This window comes from Cherax quadricarinatus, chromosome 23, assembly GCF_038502225.1.
Source record: "Cherax quadricarinatus isolate ZL_2023a chromosome 23, ASM3850222v1, whole genome shotgun sequence".
NCBI lineage: Eukaryota > Metazoa > Arthropoda > Malacostraca > Decapoda > Parastacidae > Cherax > Cherax quadricarinatus.
Window position 1 is genome coordinate 29,898,394 of NC_091314.1, and position 17,878 is coordinate 29,916,271.

Sequence of the window (17,878 nt, forward strand, 5' to 3'; positions counted from 1 at the left end):
TTTCAGACCCCCAAACATACACGTACAAACGCACTTACATAAATACACTTACATAATTGGTCACATTCGGAGGTAATCGTTATGCGGGGGTCCACTGTATTCTCATTTTTTGGACTCATTTGATAGAATGGAAGATATATTACAGAAATAGACATGATTTTGATTGCTTTCACGATAAAAAGTACCTTGAAATTGAGCTCAAAGTAGCGGAAATGCTCGATTTTTGCTGATGTTCAATGAACTGTGTAAGTCAAGTTGGTTAATTTTATTAAGTGTATTCTAACTTAACCACTCTGTAATTCGGCAAACTCAGTAATCCGGCACACTACAGGTCCCAATGATGCCGGATTTGTGATGGAGGACCTGTACTTTATTTTTTCAGGTAACTTATGTAGCCTGTGAGACCAAAGTAAGGTGCAATGTACATATATACACTCGTTGTATACAACACGATAAGTGCACAAACAATTATCAGTATATTGTTTACAAAACTTGTTTACACAAACAATACAAAAAATTTTTTATTGCTGTTGTTCTATAATATATATACAAATGTACAGTCACTGGACATGTTCCTAGAAGTTCTGCAGCTTGTGGAACTCTTTGAAACATGGTTTCATTCACAAGGATGTTTTACACTCCTCACACATAAAATGAGTCTGCATTTTTGTGGGCTTTTTTTTTATGTGCACAGACAAAACACCTCGTCTGAGCAGTTTTCTTCATAGTAGTAGCAGACAGTTGTGTTAGGTAGTTCTTCTAGGTAAATGTGCCATTATTCCTTGCTACCTACCTACCTTTCTTTCTGTCTTCATTCATTCTTTGTTTCTTTCTTCATTCTTTCCTTCCTTCCTTCTGGTTTCTATAATATATATACACATATATAGTCACTTGACACTTTCATATAACTGCTATTATCTTCAGCAAGCTTGTGTGTTGTGTGTGTGTGTGTGTGTGTGTGTGGACTTCTAAATGTACTGAGTCAGGGTCCGGCAGCTGTCAAAACGACATATTGTATAATTACTCACTCCCCCTACTGCCTGTCAAAACAATGGGGTCGGATGCTCCTTCCCCTCCATCCTCCTACCTAATATCTTTCTTTCTTCCTCTTTCTCTTTCATTCTCTCATTCTCTCTCATTCTCTTTTATTCTCCTTCATTCTTCTGGTATCCTGGGCATTGCTTTTGGTCACAAACTCCTCAAAACCATGAAATTGATCTTCACTGACACTTCCATCTGTGTTAGAGCATCACTTGGGAAGAGAAGAGTCCCAGATTTGCCGGGGAGTCACATATTTCTTACCGCTAGGAATGATGAACAAGGACTGCTGAAATGGCATTCCCACAATGCACCACTGGCTCCCCGATTATTTTTTTATATGGTGCACACTGACCATAGAGACCCATTCTCTCACATGTGGGTTTACCAGCTTTCTCCTGTTTGATTTGAAGCCGCTAGAATTTTGGCGTATTAATACGTCAAACGTGTATATATATGACCACGTATATATAAGACGTATACGACCAAAACAGTCAGAGTTAATGTAGGGCAAGAGGTGAGTAGTAGTATTTATTTGTAGGAAGTCAGTTTAGGCATTGATAGATGTAGGTACACATATGTAGCTCCCCCTGGGCTACACTACACAGCCAACTCCTTAAACCAGTTCTGTTCGCAGATGACACTACTTATGTCTACTCCCATTCAAACCCGGCTGTACTTAGAAACACTGTAAACAACGAGCTGCTAGATATATAATTGGATGATAGCTAACAAACTCACTCTCAACATAGACAAAACATACTTCATGCTGTTTGGCAAGAGAGCCTTAGATATCCAATCCAACACCATAAATGGTTCCCCTATATCAAGGCACACTGAGGGTAAATTTCTAGGTCTTCTCCTTGACTGTAATCTTAAATTTCATTCCCACATCCAACACATAACCAAGAAAATTTCCAAATCAGGAGGAATCCCTTCCAAGATACGATACTATGTACAGCAGGGCCCCTCTTTACAGTGTTTCACTTTATGGCGTTCCACTAATACGGACATTTCAAATTGTGACCAAAACTTGCTATATGGCTCCCCCCACCTGACTTTCTAATACAGTCACCGCACCCCACCCGACTTGTTTACATTCTCCGTGAGCTCAGTAAGCACCACATCTCTCCGTTATGTCTGGAAACTCCAAAATTTCAAGTGTTTTTAAAAGCTATTTCATATTTTATATATACAGTGGACCCCCGAGTTTCGTGATTAATCCGTTCCAGAAAGTCTGCCGAATGACGAAATTGCCGAATGGCAAAACCATTTTCCTCGTAAGAAATAATGGAAATAAAATTAATCCATTCCAGACACTCAAAAATATTAAAATAATTTTTTTTTTTCAAATTAACCCCTTGAGTGTCGCAACCCCCAATCCTGAGAATGTAAACAAGTTGGGTGGGGTGCGGTGACTGTAGTTGTAGTTGTAGTTGTAGCCGTAGTAATTATTGGCGATCTCACAGGGTATAGCCGCCTCCTCATCCACGCAGGTCATAGATGACTGTGGGTGGGGTACAAACAGGTCATGATTGAGACATTGAAAATTGGGTTGGGCAAATGTTTAGTTAGTGGGATGGATTGTAAAGGACCTGCCTAGTATGGGCCAACAGGCTTGCTGCAGTGATCCTCCTTTCTTATGCTCTTATGTTCTTAATATTCAGTTCTCTTGTATTCATTGTGACACACCTAATGATCATAAGTACAGAATTACTGCACTGTTATTTTCTTGTTAATCTTAACCCTTTCGGGGTTTTAGACGTACTAGTACGTCTTACTCACTAGTGTTGGTGATGTCCTAGTACGCATAAATTCTAGCTCCCTCAAATCAAGCTGGAAAAGGCTGGTAGGCCTAGATGTGAAAGAATGGGTCTGCGTGGTCAGTGTGCACAATATAAAAAAAATCCTGCAGCACACAGTGCATAATGAGAAAAAAAAAACTCTGACTGTGTTTTTGGTTGAAAACAGCGACTTTGCAGTCTATTTTCATATGGTATTTATGGTTGTATTCTCATTTTCTTGGTCTCACTTGATAGAATGGAAGATATATTACAGAAATAGAGATAATTTCAATTGGTTTCAAGATGATAGGTACATACCTTGAAATTGAGCGCAAAGTAGCGAAAATGTTTGATTTTTGCCAATGTTCAAGAATAAACAAATCATGCCACGTGTCCAATACACGTTAACTGGTGAGTCTAATATTCTTGCACAAGTGCACTGATATTATTTATACCATTTTTACAATGATGCAGTAGTATACATAACAATAAATCTTCTTTTATTTTTTTTTTTTTTTTTTGAGAATAAAAATTCAAAATGGAAAGCAAAAGTAATGTAAGAGGTGCCTGGAGACATGATTAATGAACAGATAAAATGTTATTTTAGTGCCAGGAATGTCTGTCTTGTTTATTATGGACCGTATTTTGAAATTGGCATCTTTTGAAATTTGTGTGAAATTGGCCAAATTGCCAATTTCTGACCACTTTATTGGGTAGTTGAAATTGGTAAATGGGTGGTTTCTTGTACTCAGTCAATAGAACAAATGGAATTCTAGCAAAATAGCTATTATTTTACTAGACTGAAACATTGGAATTGGCTGGAAATAGGGCTCAAAGTGGGCGAAATTGCTGATGCGTAAATATTGCCGATACCACTAACTTCATGAGGGCATAATTCCATAAGTTTTCCATCAAATTTCATAATTTTGGTGTCATTATGATCGGAAAAAGATTCTCTATCATTTCGTAGATTTTTTTTTTTCAAATATTTTCGACCCTGAGTGGGAGTTAAGGATTGAGAGTCTCGATCCTGAAAGAGTTAAGTTAATCTTAAGTTTGCCTGAAATGCTCCACATATAAAAGGCTTTTGGCATGTATATCCAGTTGTTGTACTCCTTTGTAGAAACATGTATCATGCTGAAATAAAATTATTATAATTATTTATGTGAGCAGAAGCGAGTAGTGATGCAGCACGGGCACTGACTCTAGGCGCAGGTGCTGAGGCTAACCTGGTGCACGGCAAAGCTCTCTTCAACTTGGGAGAATACGTTGAGTCTTTACAGACATTCAGAAAGGGCAGATCTAAAGCAGGTAAGTTATATAAAGATTTTTTTTAGAAAAATTTTGGAATTCCAGGTCTTTTTTGTTATGGTTTATAGCAAAACTTTGAAAACTATTCATCTTCATTTTTTTTTTTCTTTTTTTTTTTTTGTAAAGTAAAAGGACACAAGTGCAACTAATGTGACATTTATTGTGGCAACATTTCGCTCTCCAGGAGCTTTATCAAGCTTGATAAAACTCCTGGAGAGCGAAACGTTGCCACAATAAATGTCACATTAGTTGCACTTGTGTCCTTTTACTTTACATATTGTCGGTAATTCTACCATTTTTTTTTTTTTTTAGAAATTAATCTTATATAGATTTTTGCCACAAATTATTTATTCATTTTTTATTCTATCTCAGAACTTCTTGTACTTGGGTTTTTGTCATTGTCATCAAATGTTACATTAATATAGAAAATACTGCAAGTTATAAATTCTAAAGTGTTCATTAAACTATGCAGGATCAGACTTAGGAGGGCTTGACCAGTTTGGTCAGTGGACAGTCTGGTGTGAAGAACGCATCAAGAAGCTGGGGATTACTGACGTCACTACAGAGGCTACTGAGAAGGCTCCAGGTAGGAAGTTACATATATTAAAGATGTATACAATTTTGCTTAATAATTAAACAAAAATTAGCCAGAGTTTGTAATTGGCATGGTTAAGTACATGAAAAATGGAATGGGAGATTAGATAGTGGAGGAAGTGAAGGGAATAGAAGGCAATGGAGAGAAAATAGGTCAGTAATGGGGAGATTTTTTTTATTAAGCAAAATTGTATACATCTACAGTTGCTCTATTCTTTGTGATAATTACATATTAAGAACAACAGCATATTCCATCACACAATCTAATACAAGTTGGGAGTTGTCACAGTTGCTATTTGGCAATGACAATGTGCTTTTGGGAGATTCTGAAGAAATTACAAAGGTTGATGGACAAATTTTGGAGAGTGTGTGAAAGAATGAAGTTTAAAGTAAACATAGGAAAGAGCAAGGTGGGTAACAAAAAAATTAGGTAACAAAAGATGGATAATAGAGTGAAAGGAGGAAGTGAATGTGTTCAGATATTTGGGAGTGGACTTATCAACAGATGGGTCTGTGAAAGACGAAGTGAACCACGGAATTGAGGAGGGGAAAAAAGGTGAATGGTGCACTGAGGCATCTGGAGATAAAATATGTTATCCATGGAGGCAAAAAATAGGAATGTATGTAAGTGTATTGGTACCAATGCTCTTATATGGATACAAAGCATGGATAGTGAATGTTGCAAGGAGCAAGCTGGAGGCAGTGAAGATGTTGTGTCTGAGGGCAATGTATGTTGTAAATATTATGCAGAGAATTCGTAGCCTGGAGATTAGGAGGTGGGGGTTACTAAATGTATTATCCAGAGGGCTGAAGAGGGGTTGTTGAGATGGTTCAAATATTTAGAGAGAATGGAACAATTGGAACTTGGAGGGCACATAAATCTGTAGTGGAGGGAAGGTTGGGTAGGGGTTGTTTTAGGAAGGTTGGAGGGAGGGAGGGAGGGGGGGTAAAGAAGGTTTTGTATGTGAGGGGTTTGGACATCCAGCATGTGTGTGAGTGAGTTAGGAGTGAATGGAGGCAAGTGGTTTTTATGACTTGTTGAGCTCTTGGAGTGTTGGCAAGGCAACATTTATGAAGGGATTCAGGGAACCCAGTTAGGCAGACTGGAGTCCTAGAGATGGCAAGCACAGTGCCTTCACTCTGAAGCAGAAGTGAGGATATTTGCAGTTTTAAACTGTGTATTGGCATGCCTCTGGCAAGACAGTGATGGAATGAGTAATAATGAGTGTGTTTCTTCTTTTTTGGGTCTCTGTACCTCAGATGGCTGACTTATTAAAAAAATGAAATGATGAAATCGGCAGAGAAATGAGGATACTGTTAAGTATTCCACAGAGAATTCAGTAGCTACAAAAGCTTCAAAGGCTTCCTTCCAGCAGAGCTGGAATTATTATAATACCTGGGAGTTCCCATCTTTCAGAGTGGCCTATTCCAAGAGACAAGAATACGGTTGGGAGACAGAAAAGGGAGAGGTGGGGAGAAGAAAAGATTCTGTATAGTGCAGTATAGTCTGTTGGTTAATAACTTTGATAATGTTCATGTAATTCTTTATGTGGGTGTGGATTGATGGAAAATTTTAAGATATTTTGATGATTATGTATAAGAATACAGTGGACCCCCGCCTTACGATCAGCTCCCAACTCGAACAATTATGTAAGTGTATTTTTGTAAGTGCTTTTGTACGTGTATTTTTGGGGGTCTGCAACAGGCTAATCTAATTTACAATATTCCTTATGGGAACAAATTCGTTCGGTAACGGCACCCGAACAGACTTCTGGAATGAATTAATCCTTTCAGGGTTTCGACTGTGCTAGTACGGCTTACATGCCTGTGTCCGTGACGTACTAGTACATACGCATAAATTCTAGCGCCTTCAAATCTAGCAAGAGAAAGCTGGTAGGCCTACATATGAAAGAATGGGTCTATGTGGTCAGTGTGCGCAGTATAAAAAAATCCTGCAGCACAGTGCGTAACGAGAAAAAAAAAACTTTGACCGTGTTTTTGGTTTAAAACAGCGACTTTGCACTGTATTTTCGTATGGTATTTATGGTTGTATTCTAGTTTTCCTAGTCTCATTTTATAGAATGGAAGATATATTACAGAAATTGCAATGATTTTGACTGGTTTTACAATGAAAAGTACCTTGAAATTGAGCTCAAAGTAGCAGAAATGTTCGATTTTTACCAAAGTTCAAAAGTAAACAAATCATGCTAAGCATTCAATACACGTCAACTGGTGAGTCTAATATTCTTTCACAAGTGTGCTGATATTATTTATACCATTTCTACACTAATGCAGTAGTCTGCATAGCAGTAAATCTTCTATTTTTTTTTTTTGTGAGAATAAAAATTCAAAGTGGAAAGCAAAAGAAATGTAAGAGAGGCCTGGGGACGTGACTAATGAACAGAGGAAATGTTATTTTAGTGCCAGAAATGTCTTTCTCGTTTATTCTGGACCCTATTTGGAAATTGGCATCATTTGAAATTTGTGTGAAATTGGCAAAATTGCTAAATTCTGACCACTGTATTGGATAGTTGAAATCGGTAAATTGGTGGTTTCATGTACTCATTCAATAGAAAAAATGGAGTTCTAGCGAAATAGCTATGATTTTTGTCGACTAGTACACTGGAATTGGCCAAAAATAGGGCTCAAAGTGGGCGAAATTGCCAATGCATAAACATCGTCGAGACTAACTTCGCGAGAGCATAATTCCATAGGTTTTCCATCAGATTTCACAATTTTGGTGCCATTATGATCGGGAAAAGATTCTCTATGATATCATTAGAAAAATTAATTTTTTTTTTCCCGAAAAATTTTCGACCCTGAGAACAAGTTTAGGAGAGGGCCTTTTGACCCTGAAAGGGTTAATGTGTTGCTCTCTGCACATTCTTGACAGTGACAAAAATTATTCTAGTTTAGGCTGACCTGACATAAATAAGCCTATACAGTGGAACTTCTACTTATGAGTGCATCCACGTGTGAGTTTTTCCAGACGAGCAGTCTTGGTCGATTTTTGCTTCCAGATGCGAGCGAAATTTCTAGATGTGAGCGGGCCTCAAGGGAGGTTCGTTGACACTGGTGAGGGGGCTCTTGCTCTTGATATAGGGAATTGGATCTCAGTTGTTTGCTGGACTATCTTATTGAAACTAGGGCAATGTATGATGGAAAGATGCTTCTTAATGTACACCAGAAATGAAAGAAATCGAACCATAAATAATGGAGTTCACTTCTTAGCCATTAGCCTCCCCTTAGCGGTATACTGTATTCTCGTTTTTTTTGGTCTCATTTGATAGAATGGAAGATATATACACAAATAAATATGATTTTGATTGGTTTCATGACGAAAAGTACCTTGAAATTGAACTCGAGGTAGCAGAAGTGTTCGATTTGTTGGCAATGTTCAAGAGTAAACAAATGATGTCACCGTCCAGTGCCTGTCCAATTTCCCCTCAACCTTCACATATTGGAAAGCTCTTCAACATGCTAGCAAAAGTGGGAGCAGACATCATGAGGTAGCAATGGCAGACAATGTGAAACAGCAGTGGCAGACAACATGAAGCAGCAATGGCAGACATGAAACAGCAGTGGCAGACATCATGAGGTAGCAGTGGCAGACAACATGAAGCAGCAGTGGTAGACATGAAGCAGCAGTGGCAGACATCATGAGGTAGCAGTGGCAGACAACATGAAGCAGCAGTGGCAGACATCATGAAGTAGCAGTGGCAGACAACATGAAGCAGCAGTGGCAGACAACATGAAGCAGCAGTGGCAGACAACATGAAGCAGCAGTGGCAGACAACATGAAGCAGCAGTGGCAGACAACATAAAGCAGTAGTGGCAGACAACATGAAGCAGCAGTGGCAGACATCATGAAGCAGCAGTGGCAGACATCATGAAGCAGAATTGGCAGACATCATGAAGCAGCAGTGGCAGACAACATGAAACAGCAGTGGCAGGCCTTGTTGTACCCTATACTATAAGTGAGTTTCTGAACGCCACCATGAGATGGCAGTCCACTCCACTCACAGTGGAGGGAATTCTCGTGTTTTCCTTATGTTCTGTGCAGTTATTTTGCAAAATTTCTTGTTTCTAACCATGGGTCCTAAGGAAGCAAGTGTAAAGGACAGTGCTGAGAAGAAAAAGAGGATGATTTCCATGGAATTAAAGCAGGAAATCATAGGTAAACAAACTAGGTGGAGGGTTAAGGACTTGGCCAGGCAGTACCAGCGTACCACTTTACGATATGTACAATACTAAAGCAGAAGGATCAGTGACAGCATAGCATTTAAGAGTGTAGCAGGTAAGTGTAGCATTAAGAGTGTAGCAATTAAGTGTAGCATTAAGAGTGTAGCAATTAAGTGTAGCATTAAGAGTGTAGCAATTAAGTGTAGCATTAAGGGTGTAGCAATTAAGTATAGCATTAAGGGTGTAGCAGTTAAGTGTAACATTAAGAGTGCAGCAATTATAAGTCACTGTCTGACTTTTTTGGATTGTCCTAGGTTCTCTACACATGTAGTCAGGAGCAGGAATGGCTACTGTGGTGGCCCTTTAAACCCCAACAACAACAATGGCTGCTGTCACCACTAGCCACATATGTAATGACATGTATTTTATTCATTCTAGTGTATATATCATGTTTCTATGTTATTAATATTGTTTATTATGTCATATTAGATGAATTGTGATAGATAAATAAGTTATAGAGTTGATATTAGGGAAATTATAGGAAATTATAGGAGGGTGGGGGCAGGTGGAAAGAGGAGTGATTGGTGGAATGATGAAGTAAAGGGTGTGATAAAAGAGAAAAAGTTAGCTTATGAGAGATTTTTACAAAGCAGAAGTGTTATAAGAAGAGCAGAGTATATGGAGAGTAAAAGAAAGGTGAAGAGAGTGGTGAGGGAGTGCAAAAGGAGAGCAGATGATAGTGGGAGAGGCACTGTCAAGAAATTTTAATGAAAATAAGAAAAAATTTTGGAGTGAGTTAAACAAGTTAAGAAAGCCTAGGGAAAGTATGGATTTGTCAGTTAAAAACAGAGTAGGGGAGTTAGTAGATGGTGAGAGGGAGGTATTAGGTAGATGGCGAGAATATTTTGGACTTTTTAATGTTGAGGAAGAAAGGGAGACGGTAATTTCATGCACTGGTCAGGGAGGTATACCATCTTTTAGGAGTGAAGAAGAGCAGAATGTAAGTGTGGGGGAGGTACGCGAGGCATGACGTAGAATAAAAGGGGGTAAAGCAGCTGGAACTGATGGGATCATGACAGAAATGTTAAAAGCAGGGAGAAAGGGATATAGTGTTGGAGTGGTTGGTACTTTTGTTTAATAAATGTATGAAAGAGGGGAAGGTACCTAGGGATTGGCGGAGAGCATGTATAGTCCCTTTATATAAAGGGAAAGGGGACAAAAGAGATTGTAAAAATTATAGAGGAATAAGTTTATTGAGTATACCAGGAAAAGTGTACGGTAGGGTTATAATTGAAAGAATTAGAGATAAGACAGAATGTAGGATTGCGGATGAGAAAGGAGGTTTCAGAGTGGGTAGGGGATGTGTAGATCAAGTGTTTACATTGAAGCATATATGTGAACAGTATTTAGATAAAGGTAGGGAAATTTTTATTGCATTTATGGATTTAGAAAAGGCATATGATAGAGTGGATAGGGGAGCAATGTGGCAGATGTTGCAAGTATATGGAATAGGTGGTAAGTTACTAAATGGTGTAAAGAGTTTTTATGAGGATAGTGAGGCTCAGGTTAGGGTGTGTAGAAGAGAGGGAGACTACTTCCCAGTAAAAGTATGTCTTAGACAGGGATGTGTAATGTCACCATAGTTGTTTAATATATTTATAGATGGGGTTGTAAAAGAAGTAAATGCTAGGGTGTTCGGGAGAGGGGTGGGATTAAATTATGGGGAATCAAATTCAAAATGGGAATTAACACAGTTACTTTTTGCTGATGATACTGTGCTTATGGGAGATTCTAAAGAAAAATTGCAAAGGTTAGTGGATGAGTTTGGGAATGTGCGTAAAGGTAGAAAGTTGAAAGTGAACATAGAAAAGAGTAAGGTGATGAGGGTATCAAATGATTTAGATAAAGAAAAATTGGATATCAAATTGGGGAGGAGGAGTATGGAAGAAGTGAATGTTTTCAGATACTTGGGAGTTGATGTGTCGGCGGATGGATTTATGAAGGATGAGGTTAATCATAGAATTGATGAGGGAAAAAAGGTGAGTGGTGCATTGAGGTATATGTGGAGTCAAAAAACGTTATCTATGGAGGCAAAGAAGGGAATGTATGAAAGTATAGTAGTACCAACACTCTTATATGGGTGTGAAGCTTGGGTGGTAAATGCAGCAGCGAGGAGACGGTTTGAGGCAGTGGAGATGTCCTGTCTAAGGGCAATGTGTGGTGTAAATATTATGCAGAAAATTCAGAGTGTGGAAATTAGGAGAAGGTGTGGAGTTAATAAAAGTATTAGTCAGAGGGCAGAAGAGGGGTTGTTGAGGTGGTTTGGTCATTTAGAGAGAATGGATCAAAGAAGAATGACATGGAAAGCATATAAATCTATAGGGGAAGGAAGGCGAGGTAGGGGTCGTCCTCGAAAGGGTTGGAGAGAGGGGGTAAAGGAGGTTTTGTGGGCAAGGGGCTTGGACTTCCAGCAAGCGTGCGTGAGCGTGTTAGATAGGAGTGAATGGAGACGAATGGTACTTGGGACCTGACGATCTGTTGGAGTGTGAGCAGGGTAATATTTAGTGAAGGGATTCAGGGAAACCGGTTATTTTCATATAGTCGGACTTGAGTCCTGGAAATGGGAAGTACAATGCCTGCACTTTAAAGGAGGGGTTTGGGATATTGACAGTTTGGAGGGATATGTTGTGTATCTTTATGTGTGTATGCTTCTAAGCTGTTGTATTCTGAGCACCTCTGCAAAAACAGTGATTATGTGTGAGTGAGGTGAAAGTGTTGAATGATGATGAAAGTATTTTCTTTTTGGGGATTTTCTTTCTTTTTAGGTCACCCTGCCTCGGTGGGAGACGGCCGACTTGTTGAAAAAAAAAAAAAAATAGGGAAATTATTGAAGTATTTTGTCATGCCTGGAATTCCACTGGAATAAATTAATTTCATTTCAATTAATTTAAATGAGGGAAATTGACTGCAAATGAGCAAATCCAGATGTGAGCAAGGTCGAGGAATGGATTAAACTCGTAAGTAGAGGTTCCACTGTATTTTATTATATACAGTAAAACCTCTAACAGACTAATGGGGGGAAGGGGATATACAATAATACTAATTGTCCACATATCTTGAATTATGAAATTAATATTTCACGATCATGCAGTTGTCCTCTGAAATAGTGGACCTGGTCTACTAATGCAGAAGACAACCAGACACTGAGAATATGGGTATTGTAACCTGTGTAGTACAGTACTGTACTGTACTATACAGTAATTTTATAGTTCTCCACTGTGATCGACAGTGGTGACCTAGAACAAGTTTTATTCTGAGTCGGGAACTACTAGTGAAAATGATGTGGATGCCTGAGATCTAGATACCTGAGAAGACCTAGATACCTGAGAAGACCTAGATGCCTGAGAAGACCTAGATGCCTGAGAAGACCTAGATGCCTGAGAAGACCTAGATGCCTGAGAAGACCTAGATGCCTGAGAAGACAGATTTCTGAGAGCCACACTTTTCGTCTTCTTGGCACCACTACTTGCATTAGAAGCCATTATTAATTGCACCTTACTAAATATGTCAATAAAGTCACACAATGCTCTTAATCCAGAGAAAATTAGAGGCTGAATGTATTCCAGAATGAACACAAACAATGAACTGGCACAGGTGGTTTATGATTTGGGGAACAATGAAAACAGACAGGTCCTGGACATAACCGCTTTGACCGGTACTTGATAAAAGTTAGAGCCAACTTGGCCGAGTACTTAAGATAACTGAACTCCATCACTATGGACAAAATGCAGAATTATGAACTTTCGTGTATTTTGCCTAACTAGAGCATTTGTCTGGACTTTTAATTTTGTCTGAATGTGATGAAATCCATTAATGAGAGGTTTTACTGTATTATTTATTCTGGTTTATGCTAACCTAGCATAAATAAGCTATATATATGTAAATAAAGTACAGGTAACTGCAAATAATGTAAAAACAAATAGGCAACTTGAGTCTGGCAACACAGGTTGCTTCATCGCCCATTAAGGTGTTAGTAACTGTACACATTACATTTTGAAGTTAGAGGATGGGATGTACTGAGGCAGTTCTCATTCACATTGTAGTATTTAGAAAATGTTGTAGATTCTGCTTAAGGGCATATCAAGAATGGAAGGCTTCCCATAGAAACTATCATACATAGAGGCAAACAATAATTCATGCTTGATAGGATAGATTCCCCCCCCCCCCCAGAAAAAAAAATCATATTTCCATGTAGGGTTTAGAGCAGGTTGCTCCTGCCTGTCTCAGCTACTGGACCACTATGACAAGGTCCTGGATGCTGTAGAGGATAAACAAAATACAGATGTTGTAAACACAGACTTCGCAAAAGCTTTCGACAAGTGTGACCATGGTGTAATAGCACGCAAAATGCGTGATAAAGGAATAACGGGAAAAGCTGGTAGATGGATCTACAACTTCCTGACAAATAGAACACAAAGAGTAATAGTAAACAGAGTAAAGTCCAGGCAGCCATGGTAAAAAGTTCTGTTCCACAAGGCACAGTACTCGCTCCCATTCTATTCCTCATCCTTATTTCTGACATAGAGATGTAAGCCATAGCTCCATGTCTTCCTTTGCAGTAACCTGAATCGAAGACACCGCGAGACTCCAAGCGGACATCAACTAAATCTTCGAATGGGCCACTCAAAACAGTATGAAGTTCAATGAGGAGAAATTTCAACTACTCAGATAGGGGAAACTTGAAGAAATTAAAAATGTGTCAGGGTATATGACAAATTCTAACCATACAATAAAGCAGAAAAGTAATATGAAGGATCTGGGAGTGATAATGTCAGAGGATCTCACCTTCAAAGACCACAACAATGTATCTACCTCATCTGCTAGGAAAATGATTGGATGGATAATGAGAACCTTCAAAACTAGGGATGCCAAGCCCATGATGATTCTCTTCAAATCGCTTGTGCTCTCTAGGCTGGAATACTGCTGTACACTAATGGCCTCCTTCAAGGTTGGCGACATTGCAGATCTGAAGAATGTACAAAGAACCTTCACGGCACACATAAGTACGATAAGGCATCTAAACCACTGGGAACAGTTGAAGGTCCTTGATCTGTATTCCCTTGAATGCAGATGAGAGAGATACATGATAATATTCACTTGGAAGGTCCTGGAGGGATTGGTACCAAACCTGCACATGAAAATCACTCCCTATGAAAGCAAAAGATTCGGCAGGAGATGCAACAATCCCCCAATGAAAAGCAGGGGCACCATGAGTACACTGAGAGACACAATAAGTGTCTGAGGCCCAAGACTGTTCAACTGCCTCCCAGCATGCATAAGGGGGATTACCAATAGACCCCTGGCTGTCTTCAAGACGGCACTGGACAGGCACCTAAAGTCAGTACCTGACCAACCAGTCTGTGGTTCGTATGTTAGCTTGCGTGCGGCCAGCAGTAACAGCCTGGTTGACCAGACCCTGATCCACCATGAGGCCTGGTCTCAGACCAGGCAGCCGGGGCATTGACCTCCGAAACCCTCTCCAGGTAAACTCCAGACTTCTCAGAAATTCATCCTAAAAGCTGTAGAAGAAAATTAAATTAAAATTGTATGCATATATACAGCATATAATTCATATTTGAGAGTGTTAGTGTACCTTCATTAAAGTTTAATATTGTTCAACATTGCTAGCCTTAATTTTGAACACCAAGTACTGTGATGAAAATTTGTGTCCATAATTTCTTGAATGTTGTTTGATTGTAATGGTGTTAATGTTGAAAGTCATAAGAAAGCAGATAGGACAACCATTAAAAACTAGTAAATCTACTAAACATATTCTGATAGTTTCAGTGGGTAATTAGCACATTTTGAAAGATTCAGTGACTGGTTGTGATTTCAGAGTACCACAGTGATGCTCGTGTTTGCTTCACTGCATACCAGACAGTATCAATTATGTCTCCACCGATGTTAATAATGAATTTCATAAGAAAGCGGAACCGTAAGAAAATGTATGGGGTTCAGAAACTATTGTAAATATTTTTCTTAATTGTATGGCTTATTTTGATGTTGAACTGGAAAACCTGTGCCAGAAGCTCATGTGGCTGTATATTATAAACATGGTTCTTAATGTCATTAATACTGAGGTGTAATATGTAACTTAAACATTATGTTTTGGAAAAAGAAAAACTAAGTTCACTTGAGGAGCTGTGTGCACAAAACAATATTCCAGAGGTAAGAGCACGAATAAAAGTACCATCATTGGAATTACTCTTGTTTTTGAAAGTTCTTATAATCCCACTTGTCATTTTTCTCACCTTTGAAACCATTTTCCTTAGTGCCATTATCTAAGTTATAGGTCATCTGATGTTAGTTTTCCTAGGTTTTTTAAATATTATTTCTTTCTCTGGATTGGTCTTTCTGAATTTTTTTATCCTGCGATTTTTTTTTTATTGTTTTTTTCCATATCTAAACAACAGTTTTGGTAATCCCGCACCTCCTCCTAACTTCCAAACTACGAATTCTCTGCATTATATTCACACCACACATTGCCCTCAGACATGACATCTCCACTGCCTCCAGCCTTCTCCTCGCTGCAACATTCATCACCCACGCTTCACACCCATATAAGAACGTTGGTAAAACTATACTCTCATACATTCCCCTCTTTGCCTCCAAGGACAAAGTTCTTTGTCTCCACAGACTCCTAAGTGCACCACTCACCCTTTTCCCCTCATCAATTCTATGATTCACCTCATCCTTCATAGACCCATCCGCTGACACGTCCACTCCCAAATATCAAATGTCATATTAATTTCCTCTGTTGATGTTTGTAATTTTTGTACAGCAACAACTTTTTAGTTTGTGCTTTTATCAACGTCTGTCGTGAAGATGAACAACAGTAAGAGTGCCAGGGACATGCCTTGCAGTACTGTAGGAAGCCTCAGTAATAAGGGATTGATTTAAGTACATATTATTCATGAAAGATTGAATTAGGTATTACTCAACTACTGTTTGAACATATCTTTCTGCCAGGGAGCACCATGGAGAAACCTGAGAGTGCAGCCAATACCATGCCAGTACCAAAAATAAAGCATGATTGGTACCAGACTGAAACCCATATTGTCATCACTATACTTGTTAAAAATTTGAAGAAAGAAGATGTTAAAGTAAATTTCACTGACAAGACTGTAAGTAATGCATTACAAGACCTTTTCTTTACCATTATTGATTGTTTATAATACTGGTTATAGTTAGTTCTTAATCCTAAAGCTTGTAGTGATACACAGACAAGCATAGATTATCCAGCATCACTAGGGTAAGCATACATTATCCTGCATCACTAGGGTGAGCATAGATTATCTAGCATCACCAGGGTGAACATAGATTACCTAGCATCACCAGGGTAAGCATAGATTATCCAGCATCACTAGGGTGAGCATAGATTATCTGGCATCACTAGGGTGAGCATAGATTATCAGGCATCACTTGGGTGAACATAGATTATCTAGTGTCACCAGGGTGAACATAGATTATGTGGCATCACTAGGGTGAACATAGATTATCTGGCATCACTAAGGTAAGCATAGGTTATCCAGAATCACCAGGGTGAGGTTGTGCCAGATTTTCAAACTAGCTACATAATTTCATTGATTTTTATGTCTTAATTTGAACATTCCTTCCCACATTATCTGTTCAGGTGACCTGTATCGCAAAGACTATTGGATAATGGTAGACTCCAAATAAGCAGTTGCCGGATAATCGATTTACTGGATATATACATACATATGGGCAAGTAGATGATGATGTGTGTGTGTGTGCATAAGTGCATGCATGTATACGTATACAGTATACATACATCACACATACATAGTCGTATTAACAAAAATCATAGTAGGCTGAAATTAAGCCCCACATGGCTTAAATTATATACTTCAGTAAACCCTCAGTTTACTGGACTTCAGTTTAACCCTTAAACTATCCAAATGTAGATCTATGTTAGTACCGCTAGCACTACAAATGTATTTTTCCTGCCTCCAAATTTGGCACGATTGGCCACAGATGCCTGGTTACTATAGAATGGGTCTTAATACTCTGTGTGTGTGCAGTATTAAAAAAATCTGGGACCACTTAGTACCTTGTGGGAGCACCAGTTCAATTGAGCCTCAGCTAGAGCAAATAGTGTGGCAAACACCAGGGATTCATTGATGTCATGTCGTATTAACACCCCTTTTAACCTTTTGACTGTTTTGGCCGTATATATACGTCTTACGAGCCAATGTTTTCGACATATTAATACGCCAAAATTCTAGCAGCTTCAGGTCAAGTGGGAGAAAGCTGGTAGGTCCACACGTGAGAGAATGGGTCTCCATGGTCAGTGTGCGCAGTATAAAAAAAATCAGGGAGCCAGTGGTGCATTGTGGGAATGCCATTTCAGTAATCTTTATTCAGCATGCCTAACGGTAAGAAATATCTGACTCCCTGGCGAATCTGGGACTCTTCTCTTCCCAATTGATAGCTCTAACACAGATGGAAGTGTCTCTGAAGATAAATTTCATGGTTTTGAGGAGTTTGTGCCCTAAAGCAATGCCCAGGATACCAGAAGGAAGGAAGTAAGTAAGGAAGAAAGGAAGGAAGAAAGAAAGAAAGAAAGAAAGAAAAGAAAGAAAGAAAGAAAGAAAGAAAGAAAGAAAGAAAGAAAGAAAAAGAAAGAGATGAGAGGAAGGGAAGAAGTAAGGAAGGAAGGTAGGAAGAAAGGAAGGCATGAAGGAGGAAAGGAAGGATGGTGGGGAAGAAGGAATGAGATCCCATGGGTGTTGACAGGCAGTAAGGGTAGTGAGTGATGGTATAATTTGTCATTTTGACAGCAGCCACACCCTGACTCAGCATATTTACAAGTCTGCGTGTGTGTGTGTGTGTGTGTTAGTTACCATGTGTGTGTGTGTGTGTGTATGTGCACGTGCACACAAGGAATA

The 17,878-nt window shown here is 39.0% G+C and overlaps 1 protein-coding gene across 1 annotated transcript in view; it reads left to right on the forward strand.

The window, feature by feature from the left end:
* Sgt1 (suppressor of G2 allele of skp1) overlaps window positions 1–17,878 on the forward strand; it is a 130,877-nt gene that overhangs the window by 27,039 nt on the left and 85,960 nt on the right. The window contains exons 4-6 of the mRNA XM_053772291.2: window positions 3,996–4,133; window positions 4,606–4,719; window positions 15,939–16,093. Of these exons, the coding sequence (XP_053628266.1) occupies window positions 3,996–4,133; window positions 4,606–4,719; window positions 15,939–16,093 (407 nt within the window). The remainder of the gene's footprint in view (window positions 1–3,995; window positions 4,134–4,605; window positions 4,720–15,938; window positions 16,094–17,878) is intronic.